Genomic DNA, 19676 nt, shown 5'->3' with positions numbered 1-19676 from the left:
ATTTTAATCCTCTCAAAAAATGGTAATTAGAAAGAAGTTACTTAAATGTCTAATTTCTTCTAATCTTCATGATGAAAAGAGATAATTTGACGGAGCCATATGAGATAGTTAGAATAAGATAATTTAACGAAGTTTGTAGCGTTGGGATTTGGAATGGAGAACAAGGAGGAAGAGGCCATGACAAACAGAAGATAGACAGAAGAAGAAGAAGAATGACGTAATCACAGGTAAGAAAACCAAAACTCTAGGATCTAAGAAATTTGATACCATGTAGAAAAGAATTTTCTTGATTTCATTTGAGTGTAAAAAGTACAATATATTCTTTGTATAGAGACTCGTTGGAAACTACAAGGGAACATACAATGGGCTAGGTACAATGGCTAGAAAAGGAATACATAAAATGGCTAGGTTCAATGGCTAGAAAATTATGAACTATTACTAGCACTTTAAAAATCTCATTCTACAATCTCACAAGTGTATTTTTTTTTTCTAATTATAAAAACTTTAGAGTGCAACATGAGATTTTTGAAGTGTCAATAACAATTCTCTAATATTTTTTAGCTGAAAGTTTATCCATTTTAATCCTCTAAAAAAATGCTTAAATTTGAAAGAAGTACTTTAATGTCTAATTTCCTTCTAATTTTGTTGAAATGAAAAATTATTCTACTGTACCTTCAATATACTTTGAATTTAGAAGCTTATCCATTCAAATTCAATCTTAGATATCAAACAATGTTTTAGTTACCAAATTGGTGTGCTACTGCTCTTTCCTTAGACAAAACATCTGTTGTTTAGAAAGCTTGATATAGTATCAATTAGTTAACAACTAGTCAATAACAAAACATTTTGACATGTTATAGATCTATTATTAGCATCATCAATAGAAAATTCATTCTTGAACAGAAAATAAAGGTCTTGCAATCAAGTTCCTCAAAAAAAAAAAAAAAAAATTACATGTAGTAGACAAGAGACCCAAACGCGCTAGAGGGAGGATTATGAGGGTTCACGAAAACGTCCACGCAATCAGGTGCGGATGGGCTCACAGTAGCATAGAGTAGACGGGAGTGGAGGTCCCACTGTACAAAACAAAGGGAAAGAGAGATCACATGTGATCACATGATGTTCTTGAACCTAACACCGCCCATGTGCCCCAGTACCTTCTCCCCACCCCTCCTCTCTCATTTCTTCCTATAATCTACATCACTGGCTTAGCATGGTTGCCAAGTGGCACTTCTCTCCTGACCCACTCTTGAGCCCCACAAAAATCCCTTATCTTAAAGCTTCAATTAATCTAATTATCCTTTAGTATAATAACATTACTTGACTGCTACAAATTCAGCAGCAACTCCTACTTCTATTCAATTACAGATGTACAGGTGTCTAAATAATTAAAATTGTAAACACAAATTGAACACGTGTTTACTTGTAATTGGGTAAAAGCAGGAACTGGTACTAAATTTGCAACGTCCAAATAGCGTTCAAAGACTAGAGGTGGTGAACTAGAAGTAGTTGCCCTATGATACTAGACTACGATTACTTGTTATAAGTTGTTGATATAGTGATGTTGTAATATGAGTATAGGTGTTGTTATTGATACTCTACGCTAGTACATGTGTACTCTTCTCGTGAAGAAATTTAAGAGAAAAATAACATTAGTAAGCCCTAGTTTGGTACTGAGGTGATTATGAAAAAAAGTGGCTATAAAAAAAAGCTGGGAGCTTTTTCATGTTTGGTAAACATTCAGCTTCAACTTTTTTTCACAGTTTCGGGTGAAAAAAATCCAAAAGCACAAAGCTGCAAAACCCAGCTTTGAAAAACCAGATTTTTTTCACATTTGCTTTACATAAAAGTTTTTCAAACACTATAATACCGCTTTTTTTTTTTTTTTTTCAAAAACACTTTTACAAAAAAGTTTGCCAAACACTCTGATGTTTTATTTCACAGCTGCTTATTCTCACAGCACAGCAGAAATAGTTTTTTTTCAAAGCACAACAATACCAAACCAGTCCTAAAAAGTTCAAAATAACTTTTTAGAAGTGTCAATATCTTTCATTTATTAATATTGTTCGTTCATATTATAATATACATGTTGATTATATCACATGACAATACTTCAACACCATCCAGTACTTTTAGAGATTTTATGTGGTGATGCAGGAGTATCTTTTTAGCTACTTGGCGATTGGCCAAAAATATAAAATCAAAATTTATTAATTAAAAAATATAGAATACTTCAAAACAAGATAAGATTTCTAATATTTTTATAAAATCACGAGTGAGAAAGATACTATGTAGACCTGTAAAAGCGTCGATTCTATATAATTTGGGTTGATTTCGACTCGATTCGTTAAATTAATGATCATCTAAACCTAACTCGTTAAACTAATGATCACCTAAACCTAACCCGTTAAACGGGACGGTTTTATAGGTGAGTGAGTAAGGTGTTATGGCGAAGGAGTGGTGGTGTTTCCAAGGAGGAAACCAGTGGGTGGTTTGGTTCATTGGGATTGTGATAGGGATTTTGGTAGTGTTGGGCATATGGCCCTTCCGTCCTTCCTTCTATTGTTGCTGTCACATTCCCACACTGCATCCTCTTGTGATTATATTATACTTTATTATTCTACCCAAATAAATAATATTTCTTGGATCACCATCAGAATCGAATCACATAATCCCAACCGTCCATTTCTTTATTCCGTACTCAAATCAAGTACATACTTCCTCAGGTGATCAGGTTGGTAATCATCTTGTTAGGGTCAGTAACTCAATCGTTACTGCAGAGAAAAACTTACCTAAACTCGAATATCTCTGACGTGTGAGTTCATGTTTCTCGTTCTTTGCTTTTTTGTGCAACAATTAATGAATCTTTACAACATTTAAATCTTGGAAGTTTTAACGAAAAACTTGCGGTATTGTTGATTTTAACGAAAAATCATATTTTTACACTAAAAAGTCAATCCTGGTACTATTCACTTTATCCTTTTTTTTATCCTTATCGTTAAAACTTAAAGTGTTCAAACCCTTTTCATTAGTTTTCTTTTAAATCTTACAGAAAATCCGTACCACTGAATGACGCGAGGAGTCAAGATTGAATTCAAATGAAATCACAATTAATCCCACAAGTCCTAATAAGTAGGTAAGCAAGAAGGGGAGGAGGATGAGGGATGCATGTGCAAGGGTAAGGCTGGGGTCCATGTGATGGTGCTCATGGGGACAAGGCATACGTGCAGAGGGGGTCCATAATCCATATGGCGCAGCAGCTGCTGCAGCATAAAAGTAGGGAGAGAGAGAAGGTGTGTATTTGATGCATCATTTCATGCATGTGAGATTTGCATTTGTTTTGTGTTATATGAGTCAGAAACCGACAGTTGCCTTGTTGTTTGTTGCTGGATGTCCATGGCTGCCAACTCGTCGTTTGAAAGTGTTTTTAAAATGATTAAAGTATTTTTAAAATCAATCATTAGTAAAAATTCAAGTAGATTATGGAAAAACACTTTAAGTGTTTCCTGCAAGAAGTACATATATGGTGCTTCTTTTAAAAAATGCTTAAAGTACTTTTGGAACCTAAAATTAATTTACTAAAAGCACTTTCAGTCATTTTAAAAATATTTTCAAACAAGTCTACTCCCCCACTTTTTAACATTAGTGATTATTCAGTAACCATACCCGCTCACTTTTGACTGTTCTTTCAATTTGGGCCTAACTCTTGTGGCCCAATCTCTCGTTTGACTTTGGGGGGGTTGGCTTAGACGCCATTGAGGTTGAGCTTTGGTATCGAATTGGCCAACCAAGATACGATGAAATGTTGACAAATGTCCATTGTGAGTCGATTCTAAGGTTGGGTCTAAGATTCATGTTCCAATTCGAAATGCATTCAGGGCCTCTCAAACACCGGTCGTCTTAGACGACTTTGAGAGTGAGCTTTGTTATCGAACTGGCCGACCAGGGTAGGATTGAATTTCAAGAAATGTCCGTTCTCCGCATCAAAGCTTGTTAGTCTCTCTCCTGTTTTTGGCTTCTGCCAAAGATTCGTGACCTAATCCGAAATGCATTTAGGCCAACCAAACACCGAGCGAGACTTTGGTCCAACTCTATTAGAATAGTCATGTTCAAGTTAGTCCGGTAGACTAAACCCAAAAAAGCCTTGGACAAGAATTTATATTGCCCAAGTATGATGAAAGAATCTTGCGTAGTCGTAAATACTATGGCTTCTATGAGAAATGAGAATCCTGAACAGATTCCCACAACTTAATTACTCAACTCCTTCTGTGCTATTGCAGCTTTTCTGCAACCAGTACAAGAGAACTGGCCATCTTTTACCGCCAGCACTCCACAAAGGCTCCCAAAACTTGGAGAAAGAACTTAGGCGCAACACTAAAGGATGGCGGCAGCATCCTCGAGATACTGCTACCATGACGTCCTAATTGCATGTAAGTTTCTCCATAGCGCGTTACGAGCCATGCCCATGTATCATGAGTAGTGGAATAAAAACTACATGTACAATTGTTTCATTCAGCATCAGGTAAAAGGGCAAAGAGAGTTTCGTTTTTGAATTTGATTGTATAATTTTTGCTGACAGTTTCTTCAACGAAAGATAAATGTACTCGTCTCTAAACATAACCAGAGAAAGTTGGCTCTTGAAAGGAAAGCACCCGCCTCGCTTAGTGGTTTTCCTCACAACCTCCCTTGGAGTTCTTTTCGTTCCCTTTGAAGACGGAACCTCCCTCCCACGCATGAACTCTGCTCCATCTTCCTCTTCTGTATGAAATTTTTTCTCCATCCGGCACCATTTCCATGACCCAAGTATCGTAATTATGCTTCCCTAATACATCCTTGACATGCCAAACTGAACAGTTCCAACCTTACGGTGGGCTGCTGCAGTGGCAGCAGCAGCGCCGATCCCACCATATGGAGCCTTTGTCTGCAGGTAGTTGGTGTCAATAGCAATTCGATCATCATTTTCCACTTTAGGAACTCCAACCCGAGTCATAAAAAATGGGTTCGAGTCAATGCTGATAGCTACATCTGGTGCTACTTTCGTTGCCATGCCACAATGTGCAGCTTGCTTGGCTTGTGAGGACATGTCCCTATCAACTTCCACCACAGATCTTTCCTGATTTCCAGCACTGGGCTTGCGGTAACAATAAGCAGGAGGGGCAGCCTGAGGGAGAAGTACCGAACCTCCAACTAGTGTCCTCCGGTCATAGTCATCTTTCATCATGTTTCTATTATCGTATTGTGCAACAGGTCCAACAACTCTTCCTGGTTTGGCTGGATAAGTGCCCAAAAGCAAGTTAAAACTAAATGGAAAAATAAGAAACGAACGGAATTGCTACAAATTCTACAAAGTTATTGATAGTACCCAAAGAAATTCTTTGTGGTGTTTGCATGGTTCTTGATAGATTTACGTGAATTGCTTCCGAATCCCTTGAATTCCTGTATGCCTCTTTGGCATTTTTCTGATCTTTCAAAAATGCATAATTTGGTTGCTCTTTGGGAGGGACCGTATTTGAATGTACAATTGTGGACCTGAAAATATTTAACACATTCACCATTATCATAACCATAGACAATCAGATAAAAATCATACCCGTAGCTTTGCCAGGAATGGAAGAACAGTGCAGGTCATAAGCCGAAGGTATCCTAGCACTATAAAAAGGGATAGAACAATAGGCTCAACTGAGTGATCAATGGCCCTAATAACAAGGTAATGTCCTAAAAAGGGACTGCTTGATGGGCCGGGAAGTAGCAGGACATTTCATAGTAGAGCACTTAGAAGATGACCAACTTGCCTAACAGTAGATCCAACCTCGTCCTATCAAGGTGATGACAGTGCATCAGCACTTGGCTTGCATCATTTCTATAGCAGCTTGTAAAAAATAAACAGAAGGAAATTACATTTTACCTAGGAAGCGACACGTGCTTTCGTTCAAGTGGAATAACTGGACCACTTTTACCCCCATTCTCCTCAAGGTGCGCAAACTGCTTTCTAAATTGATCCACAGCACTGCATACACATACAAACAAAATTAGGGCAAATAACATAAAGAACCTTGACCAATCTATGCAACAATATGTGAATACAGAAAGCAACTATAGCTGTTTGAACCTTGGATAGAGAAAATTAGTTCTCTCAGTTCCATTTATGTAGTCTTTTAGCAACTGAGGATGGTACTCCAATATCTCCCGAAAAATTAGCTCCCGTATGTCTTCCTTTGTAACTCTTCGCCTTTCAAATTCAAATTCCATCTTTGTAATTGGTTGGCACGAAGGTTCCCTCTCAATTCTCGACAGTCCCTTAAAATAAGGATCGGCAAGTGCCTGGTGAAAACATAAGATGCTGAGTTTAACACATTTTCCATAAAGTGGCTGGATATATGCACTGGCACGCACACTGAGGAATACAAAGAAAGCAGATGGCCTAATATGATATGACAAACCTGTTCGGCAGTTGGCCGGTCCTTGGGATCAAAGGCAAGCAATCTTTCCAGAAGTCGTAGTGCTAAAGGATCAGCATTTGGAAATTTTTGTGCAAAACACACAGGTTGTTTTTTCCTCATACTGGTTAAGTATTTCCTTGCCTTTTCATTTCGAACCTGCATTCAAACAATGTACAAGGTTATTATTTTAAGCGAGTGTAGCAACAAGCTTATTGTGGAAGAGGCACAAGCTTAAATACATAAAGAGTAAACTGCCGACTTGGTCCCTAAATTATTACCCTATTGAAAATCAAGTCTATAAACTTTTTTTTTTTTTTTTTTGCAAAAAAAAGTCGTTAAAGTCATTGTAATAGATAATTTCATCCCTACTATTAGATTTGTAGCTTATATCCAATTTTCTGTTGATTAGTCACATGACTTGCACATGAAACTAGAGAAGGTAAACCCATAATTTTCTCACCCGTAAGCCCTTAATGTTGCATATAGGTTGCAAATCTAACTGCCAATTTATCGTCCAAAGTTAGCTTCATATACTATTTTTTTCGTAATAATAAGTCGTTAAACTCATTAAAAACTACTAATCTACTCTCCAAACTGTATCACATGCAAGTTGCGTGATTTAAATTGACAGAAGATTCAATAGAATAGCTTTGAATCCTATAGTAGGAATGGAATTGGCAAGTATTATTAAGGACTTATTTTTCTGAAAAAAATAGTCTATGAACTTATTTTTCACTCAAGTAATAATTTAGGAACCGAATCGGCACATTACTCAATAAATAATTAGAATAATAATGATAATAAAAATAATAATAATAATAAAAACTAAGTAACAGAATGCATTGCATCAGAAAAGACGGGTTACCCGGGATATGGTATCTAATGATGGTGTCCCAAGAAGATCAGTCATCAAATCCAGCTGGTGAACAACATTCTTTCCAGGAAAAAGTGGCTTTCCTGTTAATACCTCAGCAAAGATGCAGCCTATACTCCATATATCAATCGCAGGGGTATACTGCATTCACATGTTTTCACAAATTAATAGGTAGGAAATTAAAAAAGTACTTGCTCAAGAACAAGAATCTTAGTAGAGAATAATTTACACGAACGACAGGCATGCCACATCTCCTCTAAATTCGAAATAATGATCATAAGAATGCAGCTGAAATACACAGACGGGAATGATATGTGTGTTGCATTTAGATGCACTATCTTAGCCAAACGACAGTATAGAAGCTGCATTGAGTTACTAAACTCAGATCAACCGATTTGTAAACTCGCCTGATTAAACTGTACTGAATTTAAACTGTTTAAGAAAACCTATGAGAAGCTCTACCTTAGAGAAAAAGGATCCGCAAAGCTCTGGAGCTCTATACCATCTCGTTGCAACATAGTCCTGCAGATGTCCCCAATAAATATGAAGTATTAGTGCTATATTTAAAACATAATGTTGGAAACATTATCATATGCTCTGAAAATCACTCTAGCATTGATAAACTACATATCACAAAATTACGTACTGTCCAAAATATTGTCGTAGGCGTATCATTGAATGCAACTCTCGCTAACCCAAAATCACAAATTTTAAGCTTACAATTCGCATTTGCCAATATGTTCTTCGGTTTTAAATCTCGATGGTAGACATTTGCTGCAGTCAAATTAGAGTATCAGATATGTCAACAATATCCCAACATCCTCACCCCCCCCCCTTCTTTTTCTCCCCAACCAAAAAGAAAAGAACATGAAGGGGGAGGGGAGGGAGAGAGAAAACAAGACAATAAAAGAGAATCCCGATAATAAGAGCAATCAAAACAAAACTGAAAACAGAACAGGACAATCAACCACTAGAAACACCATGGAACACATGAAAGTATGTGCAGACACACACAAAGTGATTAAAGAGCAAGAAGTACCTGTGTGAATATACTTCAACGCGCGAAGCAGCTGGTAAAGAAAGAACTGATAGTGTTCTCGTGTCAGGTCATCATTGGCTTTGATAACTTGATGAAGATCTGATTCCATGAGCTCAAAAACAACATAGATATCTTTAAAGTCTCTTCGAGAAGGTGGCAGCATAATGTGCTTAATTTCAACAATGTCGGGATGTCGTAGAAGTCTGAGAAGCTTTATCTCACGAAGAATACGAGCGGCATCAGATATATGCTCAAAAATGTCGTGTATTTTTTTTATTGCCACTTTTTCACCTGTATGTGTGTCTATTGCTGAGCAAACAACACCATAGCTTCCTTTCCCAATAACTTCCTGAATTTTGTACCGATTGGCATCACCATAATCCGAGAAGAAGTCCATCTCTGTTTGATTCTGTTGCATTGAATCCAATTCAGATCAGAATACAGAAAGGTACAAGAATAGTACAGAAATCTAAATGAAAATGAGCATAGGTGTTTTATGTACGACTATATAACAAGTCTGAGCACAAAGACATCAGAAAGGTACAAGAATAGTACAGAAATATTGATATACATACATATATATATCTACATAATACATCGTCATTCTTAATAATAAAGTTACAAAAAGATCATAAGATGCCATGCAATCACTACAATATTTCTAATGTGTTCCAACTTCCAGATTATATGATAATTTACAGTAACCATGATGATGCATAAATAAGAACTTACTAATCCCCCTTGTGGTTTCTGAACATTTTCCAATCACATAACTTTTTATGGACAACATCTAAAAGTCCTAACTGTCAACTCCAATCAAACTAAAAATAAAAGGCCAAAAACCAAAAAGAAGCACAACCAATACCTCAAATTCCTGTAACTATTCCAGCAGTTTTAGAAGTAAAGGATGCGGCAACGAAAATTGACAGATACAAAAACTGATGCGGGCAAACGAGACGAGATATATAAAACACCCCGCAGAGAAAAATATAATTTTATTCGAGAGGAATCTAGTCCAGAAAAAGAGAGGCAAGGAGCCATGAAATTGGCATAAATGATCTCAAAAGAGAAGCATAAGCATTAAATTGAATTGGTAAAGTACCAGAATAAGAATGGAAACATATTTATCAAAGATTATTCGCATTAACTAATGCCGTTATCCATTATGACTGTTATAAAACAAAAACTAAATCTAACAGCCGTTAATTATAGATCAATAATTATGTTGCAATTTTAGCTAACACATGTCCCACTCAATCAGCGGACATTTGAAATAAAACTCCATTTCAAATCTCAATTGCACAAAGATCTCAACTTTCATGATAAACCAATAAGAAAATACAATATGATTGCTTCAAATAGCACAGACATGATGAATCAAATCAAGTTTCAATAATTAAAACACAATTGCAATTATTGATAAATAATTACTTTAACAAATCAAAGAATTGGAAATTAAGAGATTAAGTAACAGAAACCAATTGAAAGTCACCTTCTTGGTGTGCTCCTGCTGCATTTCTGTGTCAAACCCTGAACTCGAAATCTCGAAAACTCGAAAAAGTAAGCCAAAAAGCTCTTACCCAGCTAAGATCAAGCAAAAATAGAAAGAAACCAGGTCCTCAAATCCCACAAGGACTCAGCCACATTTGCCCCACCTTCCCCTGCTCCTTATCACAAGCCCACAATCCCACCTTGTTCTCAATCCCAACTTCACCCAGCATAGAACCCACAAGACCAAATCCCTCATGCACTCCTCCAATTCTGATTGCAATCCTCCCAAAACCTTACTCACTGAATAACAATACCAACAAGGCAGCCCACCAACTACCACCATAAAGCACCAAACACATAAAGCTTTAACATTTTCCAATTCAAATGCAAAACCACAAAATAAAATTATACCCTTTTGTATTTTAACTCGGTTTCGAAGGAGAATGGGAAGCAAGATGAAGAAAGAGCAACAGTTGGAGCGCCACAGAGCTTGTATTCTACAAGATCTGATGGCACCGACAAAAGGGGTGAGAGGACTCAGAGAGAGAGATATAAGGAAAAAATCTAGGGGGGGGGGTGGGTGGGATCGTATGCAGAACGTATGGATACGGAAATAAAAGATATATAAATAATGATGGAGATGTACAGGGAGGCGGTGGAGATGCAACAGCGAGGAAATGTACAGGTTGTTTCGGCAATGTGGTTTTGAGGGTGAGCGATAAGAAAATTTTCAAATTATCGGTATTCAAGCGTGTACTCAACAACTGCATAAAATAAGTAAAAAAGACACGAAAAATATATCGTTTTTTTCACTTGTATATAACATGTAGAGCACCGTTTAAACAGACGATACTTACAAAATCTCTTGTGAGTGAGGTGACAGATCAACCGATTCTGTATGGTTTCAAACTGTAAATATTCCAATTACCCATTTTGCACTTGCTTTATCAACAGATTCTGTATGGTTTCAAACTGTTAATATTCTAATTACCCAATTTGCACTTGCTTTTCTTGCTGATTCACGAATCACAGAGTTAGTTGGCGGGGGGTGCTGGACACGTGGCGAATTTTAATTGGGTTAAAGGGAGGTTGGTGGGAATAGGTGGGAGGTCAAAAAAGGTGCCACATTAGGAAGTGGTTTGGTTTATGATAATTATCATGATGACGACACTAATCATGATTTGATAAATATTTGATTTTTTTTTATGAATAAAAATCTGACAAATATTATTTTTATGAAACAAAATAAAGTACAACTTGAATCTCCTTAGGATTTCCTACAACATTACAGTCAAACAAAATTTTCAAGTCACCACATAAGGAAGTTTGGAAAACCAAATACAGAAATTTTGTATATTTTGTCTTCAATTAACGATAACGTCTGCTACTAAATTAGCCTTCCCAAACAAATATTAGAAATAATATCAAATTTTTTATAAAATAAAACAAAGTACAAAACTTAAATGTGATTGTTATAATAAGTAAAACGTGACTATAATGAATTAAAATTGCCTAAGTTAAATTAGATAGACGTGAAACCACTAAATATAATTAATAAATATTTGATATAAAACATTTAGCTAATTTGCTTCTCATCAACAAAATTAGCTAATCTACAAGTCACATAAATTGTTGTTACATCGGCTGAGTGAAAGCTAACCTATGATCGCTAATTGGAAAATGAAAATTAAACATACCTCAAAACAAATCAGAACATGTCATAATATGTAGTTTAGTAATCAAATAATGATACCTCGTGACAAATTTAATCATGCATCACACGTGTTAATCAAGAAGCAATGCTTTAAAGATGGGTTGTTTTCAACCTTTACTTAGGTGTCTACCTTATTGATGAATTAGTCTGTATCAATCAGTGAATTAACATTAAATATAGTTTCACGTGACAATACATGAATGGTCGAAGGTTTTATATAATTTATTTTTTAATACACATGATTTTAAATACATTAAGGAGTGAGAGAATGAGTTAAACCTCATAATAAGTTAGACAGTAAATTTGGTTCGAATTCACTTTTAACGATAATTGAATTTAAAACTTTTCACTTACAAATAAAGAGAAATATGCTAAAACCGGTAAATTTCACGTATTTTAATAGAAGCACCCACAAAAAAATAGTTGAGCGTTATCTTCTCGGTTTTGATTATGTGGCTGAAATTTATTTTGTCTTTCAATTACGTTTGTGATCGTTGATTTGTATTCTTTATCTATGATTTTCTTCATCTTAAATGATTAATGACTTTTTTAAGTCTTAAAAAACAAAAGAGTTGGTCATGCTCATACGTACGTACGTAGCGCATATATATATATATATATATTTGTATATATAAGCAACCAAATATAAGGTATTCGTACTGCTCTTGTGGTATTTATCATGTTTACTAGTTTCAATTCCAACAACAGATTTACATACATGTATTTGTTACCTTCATTTTATATACACACACATATATATGCATGTAACCATTTTTAAGAATATGCATGTGAATGTGATAATATATAATATATACCTTTTTTAGTAAGTATATTTGTTTTTCTTTGGATACAATCATTGGTGGATCCAGATTCGAATTTTGGGTGGTCTCATTGTTAAAATTTCATGGTTCACTGAGACATTTTGTCGAACACTTGATGAATGATATCGAGAGTATCGAGCATTGTCTCACAACTTGTCGAGATACACCAAGCAGAAATCACATCAAACACTTAGGAGGTACAAAGGAACCTGTACAAAACAATTGGATGGTCCTTGGAAGATCTTCATTCTTATATTTTTTAAACTCTGGGTGATCCTAAGACCATCCAGGTCCCAATGTACATCAACCTCTGGAAACAATGTATATACAAGTATTTGGTTGAAATTTATTGAAGGACAAGTAATTTGATTTACAATCCAATACATCATTGTATTATACACGTATAGAAGACACGAACTTGAGATATTATTTTATCCGTTTGGTACTGAATTGTTTTTGTTTTCTGGGTAACTTGGAAACTTGAAAGGATGCACCACACCTTCCAACATGGACGTTTTATCCAACCTCAATAGACTTCGGAAGAAAAAGTGCCAAATCTCAAGTATATTGTTTTTTATTTGTTGGGTTGATATTTTTTATTTTTATTTATATAAATAAACAATTACATGTATGAATATAAAAATCGGTATATTGACTTGTTATAAAATATTGTGTTTGCAGCTACAGACCAGAGACAACGATTTTGGAACTGACTAAAAGCTGAATCCTGAGTTTTTCTTCTTATTGGTGAGCCACATTTGTTTTTCACTTATGAAAGCATTAGAAGAAGAAGAAGAAAAAAAAAAAAAAAAAGAAAAGAAAAAAGAAGCTTTTTAGCCAAAATGGTTAATGAGATAAGATTTGTCAGGTGCACAAACTCATGATCAGTTCAATGAATTTTCATTGTCATGGAGCAAATTAAAGAGTTATGTCAATCTCAAAAATTGTTTCGACTAAAAAGCCAAAAAACTAAACAACATAATCCATTTATCAAAACTGAACTTAAGATTTCCTAACTATAGATATCTCTTTAAACTTTTGACTTAATCTTGTATCTCAAGGAAGAAATTAACTCTCAAATTATCAAATTTGATCATATATCTCTTGTCGATTGATAAGAAATTTTACGGGCATATCTATGTACATATACACTAGGTTTTAAGTATAGATATTGCATTATTTCAAGTTACATACATATTGGCTAGATTTTAAGTGCACATGCTTGTTACATGACTATGTAGAATTCAATCAGTCAACGAAAATTTTTATGTACACAAAACATTAATACCTAGTGTATCATGCATTTTACATGTTATAATATAAGTAAGTGACATAATTTGTCACACTTTTAAGATATTATAAAAAATAGCATATATAAGTATTTTATTTAGTTTGTTAGGAAAAATAACATTACATTGCATGACGGTTCTATAAAAATGCATTAAAATTGAGGAGAGAGTTATATCATCCATATGTGTACAAAAAAAGGCACAGAAGAAGAGATTAAAATTGTAGAAAAAGAGGACAAAAATGAGATCTCAAACTCAAATTTTCAAAGAAAAAGCTTACACAAAAAAATATATGGACACCACTGCGCGATCCAAAACGATCTCGATCACTTCAAATCAGTTTGAAATTTGAAGTTTGAAGTTTGGAGAAGTGGAGGCCGACCACAAAAGTTGGGGGGCACAATAGCTGCATACCTTTTTTTTTATTAACGTGTGGATGTGGGACATGTAAGCATCCACTAATCATATTAATTATCCAATTTAAACTTTTTTTTATCTTTGTAAAAGAAAAAGAAAAGTTGTTTGTCTAATCATTCTTTGAAAAAAATATTAACCACTTTAAAGAAAATAAATTTTTTATGATGAACGAATATAAAATATTATATCTTCCGTAAAAATTTTAAATAATCAATATGATATAAAAGAACATTACTTATGAGATTTTTTTATTTATAAATACAAATAAGGCAATTGAACGCATTTTTTTATTACACAATCGCGTAACAAAAATAAACACGACACTTTCTAATTTTTTTTTCCTTTCTTCTCACGAGTGTTTGGTCGTACCTGTCAACATTCAATTCTATATTACCCTGCGCTTTATAGCAAAAGACAAACATATATTATGATATATGTGCTAAAAATTATATATGTAGAAGATGTCACTTTCTCCAATATCTTGCCGTGAAACTCCAGGGGATACAGATTAGAATGAAGATGATTTGCCATGAATGTTAAATTAAGGATTAATTAATAATTAGATTTACTAATTGCCTTGCTTTCACAATCACGCATGAAAAAGAGGAAGCCGATGGAGGGCCGAATCTTGCTCACCAAAAAAGTGTTCATTTCATTCAATCATTTTGTTTGCAGTCCAAGCCTACAAAAGCTAGCTAGTAATTGGTTGTTGATTACAATATTTGCCGATAAGTTCCCTCTTACAATCTTATATGTATTTGTATCTAGTGGAGACGCATCGTGGGATGCATTCCCAGCTATATATATGTAGGGTTAGAACTCAGAGATACACGTTTTTCATACATATTTTGAGACGTATTTTGGAAGGTTTACTTTGTAATATAGTTAAATGATCTGAATCATCTGTATTTTTCTACATCATTAATAGATCATCATTGCAAAAAGTTAGACAAATCCCTACACATTAAGATATTCATATGGTTTCGAATTTGGGTGATTTTTAGTAAACATAATCTTTGAGGTAAGACATAAAATATAAATAGTTGAATCGTTGAAATATATTACATAATGAGCCCCACAAAAACATATGTTAAATTGTGTGTGAAAACGTGTTCCTAAATTCTAACTCATATATTTACATATTTTAAACTTGTTCAATGAAAACATAAAATAAAAAAACTATCCAATATATAGACAATAGTTTGTCTTCAATCATACCAAAATCAAAGGTATAGAAGAGATTATTGATCTTAGATTAGGACAAGGTAGGCACAAAACGTTAATCATCAACTTAACTACTTACTAACTCAATAGGTTTATGTATTGATAATGCCAATATTTGTATTAATAATGTTGATAGTATCTTCATAAGATGTTACTTTTACCATTGAATATAGCATGCGTTTCTAATTTGTATCACACCAATTTGGCTATCATATAATATGAAAATTATATTAAATATATGTAAGTGTTTTTAGCTAAATTTTAAATTGTGAGCCACATTTGATGGACGAAGTGGACTTGGCAGCCAACCCATATGCAATGCAATATTAAGAATACTATTTTTATCACCTATTTGTATCATTTTGTATCATTATTTAGACTATCTCTTTAATAGAGATGAGACCCACAAGTGTTTACGGAATCTACCTTTATTAAAGAAATGATACAAATATGTGGTATGTGTAGCACTAATCATACAATGCAGGCAAATCAAACCAAGAAAGGGATCCTCTCTGGATCCCTTCCACCTAATCTTCTGCATCAAATAATCCAAGCTTTTGAAAATTGATCCAACGGCTAAAGTTATTATAACTTTTAAATTGGGTTTATGTTTTTAGCCGTTGAATCAAATTTTAAAGGTCCGAATTGTTTGATAAGAAAGATTACGTTCCCTTTCCAGCAAACCAAGTCAAATATCAAAGCAAATGCCCAACAATAAGAATTCAACACGTCAACCCACACTCAGCAAACCAAGCCCTAATCTGAGTAATCCGAGCAATCATGTTTTCCACGGATCCGAAGTCCCAAACAAAGTCAAAACGGACGTGCACTAAATACGTACCCATCAAAAACTCATAAAGATATGTACAGAATACATCACTGTACATACGTATTTGTATCATTTTTATTGTTTGTATACGTATTTGGGGAAGAAGGGAAAGAAAAATGAAAAGGATATGCATAACCCCCATCGCAAGTATATCCTGTCGTGTCGTTGTCCTGCAAGTGCCCCACTTGGCCACGTGAACTTTCCCTGAGCAAGCTGTGACCGTCGGGGAGAAAGTAGGTGGACCCCGCAACCTTCTCCATGTATTGTGATGAGTGGATCCCACAATTGTCGGTCCTCAAATTGCATTGCGCATGATTGACATGTTCATCACGCCAGGCAACGACAGTTGATGAGGGCCTCAAGTTCAACTACTGTTGATCAACACTCAAGGACAAATGCTTGATGTCAAAGTGCTTCCAACTCAAGCACACGAAAAGCCAAAAGCACTTAAATGTGGGTGCTTGGAGTTCCACACTTGTGACCCTTCCACTTCCGTTTTCACTTCTAAGTTTTGTCTGTCTTTTGAGAAAAAGAGAGCTCAGCATGCAATATGCATTACTCTTTCTAATTATTTTGCTGAAAGATCAAATTTTCTGCATTTATTTTGTATGTAGTCCTTTTGTGGTCTTTATCGTTAAATAATCTGTGTTAAGATTATGACAATAAAGTTAAGGAGAGTTGAATTTATTAATATGTGTCAACCAATGATAGATATTACACAGAAACTACACAAAAAATCAGTGCAGAAGATTTAATCTCCTTTGTTGGGGGAGTTGGGGTTTAGGTGTCCGATTATAAAGGGCTTTTGATACAATTGTGAGATTTATGTGAGTGATCGTCTCTTCTTGCAGGCGTGCATGAATTTATCTTGTGGTTGATAATTTATGAGTCTCACAACTTGAAAAATATGATCTCTCAATTAGATTTTTGTATGTGTACACTAAATAGTAGAAGAAAAAGCAATAGCCATCAAATAATGCTCATCTATGGATTTCAGGGATGACTAGTGTTAGTCAGAAGAGAAAATGTTGAATTAGTAAAAACACGGTGAATAATCGAAACTATTTTGTTTATGAAATTGTTATTAGTACTCTAAAAATTTTATTATATACTCCTTACAAGTGTAATTTTTTTTTTTTAAATTATGGAAAATTTGGAGTGTCAATTGAGATTTTTGGAGTGTCAATAACAATTCCTATTATTTATTGTAAAAGTAATATTAACTTTTTCACTATTAGTATAATTAGAACAGCAAAATAGGGGTGAGTTAAATCTTGAGGTGTGTTGTCGAATTGTGAAACTTGTGAACGGTTGTCAATTGTTAATATATAATCAGTAAAAATGAAAAAAAATGTGATATTCTATCTCAAAATTTATTATTTAATTATTTTACATTTTTGAGAAAAGAGTTTGAAGGGAATTTTGGTCATTTTAAATTTTACTTTAGTAGGTTGGACGTGGTTTATGTAACATCCCACATTGTCCAGGGGAGTGATCCTTAAATGTATATTCCCATCCCTACCTAACATGAGGCCTTTTGGGAGCTCACTGGCTTCGGGTTCCATGGGAACTCCGAAGTTAAGCAAGTAGCGCGCGAGAGCACTCCCAAGATGGGTGACCCATCCGGAAGTTCTCGTGTGAGTTCGCAGAAACAAAACCGTGAGGGCGTGGTCGGGGCCTAAAGCGGACAATATCGTGTCACGGTGGTGAAGCGGGCCCGAGAAGTGGTCCCGCCCGGGCCAGGATGTGACAATTTGATATCAGAGCCAATCCTTGGCCGGAAGTGTGCCGACGAAGACGTCGGGCCCCTGAGGGGGGTGGATTGTAACATCCCACATCGTACATGTGAAATTTGGTAGGATTTGGAGTTGTTAAAAAATTTCAGATTTTGTTCACTTGAAAACCTCATACGTGGCGGCATGTGGAAAACTTCAAATGATATGGATTTTGAACAAAGAGAAGTTCCCAATGTTCTCACATGCCCGACCCTGATATCCTATGAACACTAGGGTAAGCACGTGCTGGCTAACACCCGAAGGTGATGAAGCCATACTAACATGCATAAGAACTATGAAGAATGAATGAACATAAATAAAACTTCAACTATAATGAATATGCAATTGTGGAACGTGTTCAAAGCATACAACTAATCCAGAACATTTAAGAAGGAGTATTACACAAATGTACGAATAAAGGAAAGGGTCCTACACCGAGCGGAGTCGAAGATACTGATGCGGGAGTGCTTTGACACCAGGATTGTACGCCTCAAGTCTAAATCCTAAGGTCCAACTAAACATGAGTGGACTAAGTTTATATATATATCAGTAATACTAAAACAGTTATTCATCAACGTACTAACCCCCAAAGTTTATGAAAACTTAATAGTATAATATGTAATAAGTTTTCAGAAAACCCTAGCATGCTATAAAACTTCATAAAACATATATCATATATAGTGTGCTTAGTAGTGATATCAGAATTGCCCGAAGGCCCTACATCACCCAACAGAAGCCATATATAAATATTTTCCGGTCGAAGCCACCTACAAACGCCCGGTCGAAGCCATATATATATATATATATATATATATATATATCTTCCACCCGTAGGCATATAAGTATAGAAAATCATGAACATAATATTTCCAAAATATATCTCAATCGGAGCTCAATAGATCAAATATCATATCATAAATCTCAGTAATAATTATTCGATAAAGCATGATATTTCATAAAGCATAAATCCAATTACTTCATAAACATTTCATAAAACGTAGTCATAAAATCATGCTTTTCATGTATGCATCTCTAATAGTAAAATCATAAATTTTAGAAGGCGTCTACTCACCTTACTCCGTCGTCGAAGAGTCGTGCAAACTAGAGAGAATGGAAACGCCATTAACAAACACACCTAAGCACATAAAAGGACCAATTAATAAAATTCTATTGAAACGGTTGAATTTTAGAAAATGGACATCAGAAACGGATTCAGGACGTTGAAAAACCTAGGGGGGACCTCGGGTACCCCCATGCACCTGTCATAGCACGCGCCGAGTTGGGTCGCCGAAAAGTTAGCCAGAAAAGTCGCAATACCTCCGGTGGAGGCGCATGTGCTCCACGCGCCGGCTAAGATAGGTGGCCACGTGCTGGTTGGAAACTGGAATCTAATTAGATCGAATCAAATCTAAGTTTTGGGTCTGGGTCGGTTTCTGGGTTGTGTTTAGTGGGTCAAGGTTTTGGATTTGGGCTTAGTCGCATGGCCCGAAGGTTTTAGGCTGGGTTACATATATGGGTCTGGACCGGATGCTGGATTTAGGCCTGGGTGGTTGGGTCTTTAGATCCGATTTTGGGGTTCAGGTCGGGTCGACCCGATTTCAAGCCTTGGGTTTGGCAGGAATCTGGGCAAAGTTTCCCGAGCTCATTTCGAGCTCATTTCTACACCATTTGCAATGATTCAAAAGCCAAAATGAAGCTTAGAATGAGAAGAAGAGATTCGTACCAATTTGAAGTAGTGTGGTGGCCGGAGTTGGCCGGAAAAC

At 35.3% G+C, this 19676-nt stretch overlaps 1 protein-coding gene across 1 annotated transcript; it reads right to left on the bottom strand.

Moving 5' to 3' along the window:
- Positions 1–4480: 4480 nt before the first annotated feature.
- Positions 4481–10440, bottom strand: LOC103947446 (mitogen-activated protein kinase 20). The gene is made up of 10 exons (XM_048578414.1): positions 9846–10440; positions 8354–8762; positions 7961–8088; positions 7777–7836; positions 7306–7455; positions 6441–6596; positions 6110–6321; positions 5906–6007; positions 5363–5529; positions 4481–5271 (listed from the first exon to the last, which is right to left on the bottom strand). Exons 1-10 carry the CDS (start codon positions 9867–9869, stop codon positions 4823–4825), a joined length of 1857 nt encoding a protein of 618 aa, XP_048434371.1. The 5' UTR covers positions 9870–10440; the 3' UTR covers positions 4481–4822.
- Positions 10441–19676: the final 9236 nt, after the last annotated feature.

The sequence above is a fragment of a genome, unplaced genomic scaffold (genome assembly GCF_019419815.1).
Source record: "Pyrus x bretschneideri cultivar Hongxiangsu unplaced genomic scaffold, Pyrus_bretschneideri_v1 Contig12, whole genome shotgun sequence".
Classification (NCBI taxonomy): domain Eukaryota; kingdom Viridiplantae; phylum Streptophyta; class Magnoliopsida; order Rosales; family Rosaceae; genus Pyrus; species Pyrus x bretschneideri.
Note: the sequence above shows the minus strand (reverse complement) of the source record. Positions and strands in the feature narration are given on the sequence as shown.

What these genes read in the sequence shown, in the direction of transcription:
- LOC103947446 (XM_048578414.1), bottom strand. Translation starts at nt 9,869, where the DNA reads ATGCAGCAGGAGCACACCAAGAAG. An exon ending in AGCAGGAGCACACCAAGAAG is followed by an intron (nt 8,763 to 9,845) that starts GTGACTTTCAAT and finishes TCAATGCAACAG; the next exon opens with AATCAAACAGAGATGGACTT. An exon ending in ACCACAAAGAATTTCTTTGG is followed by an intron (nt 5,272 to 5,362) that starts GTACTATCAATA and finishes GCACTTATCCAG; the next exon opens with CCAAACCAGGAAGAGTTGTT.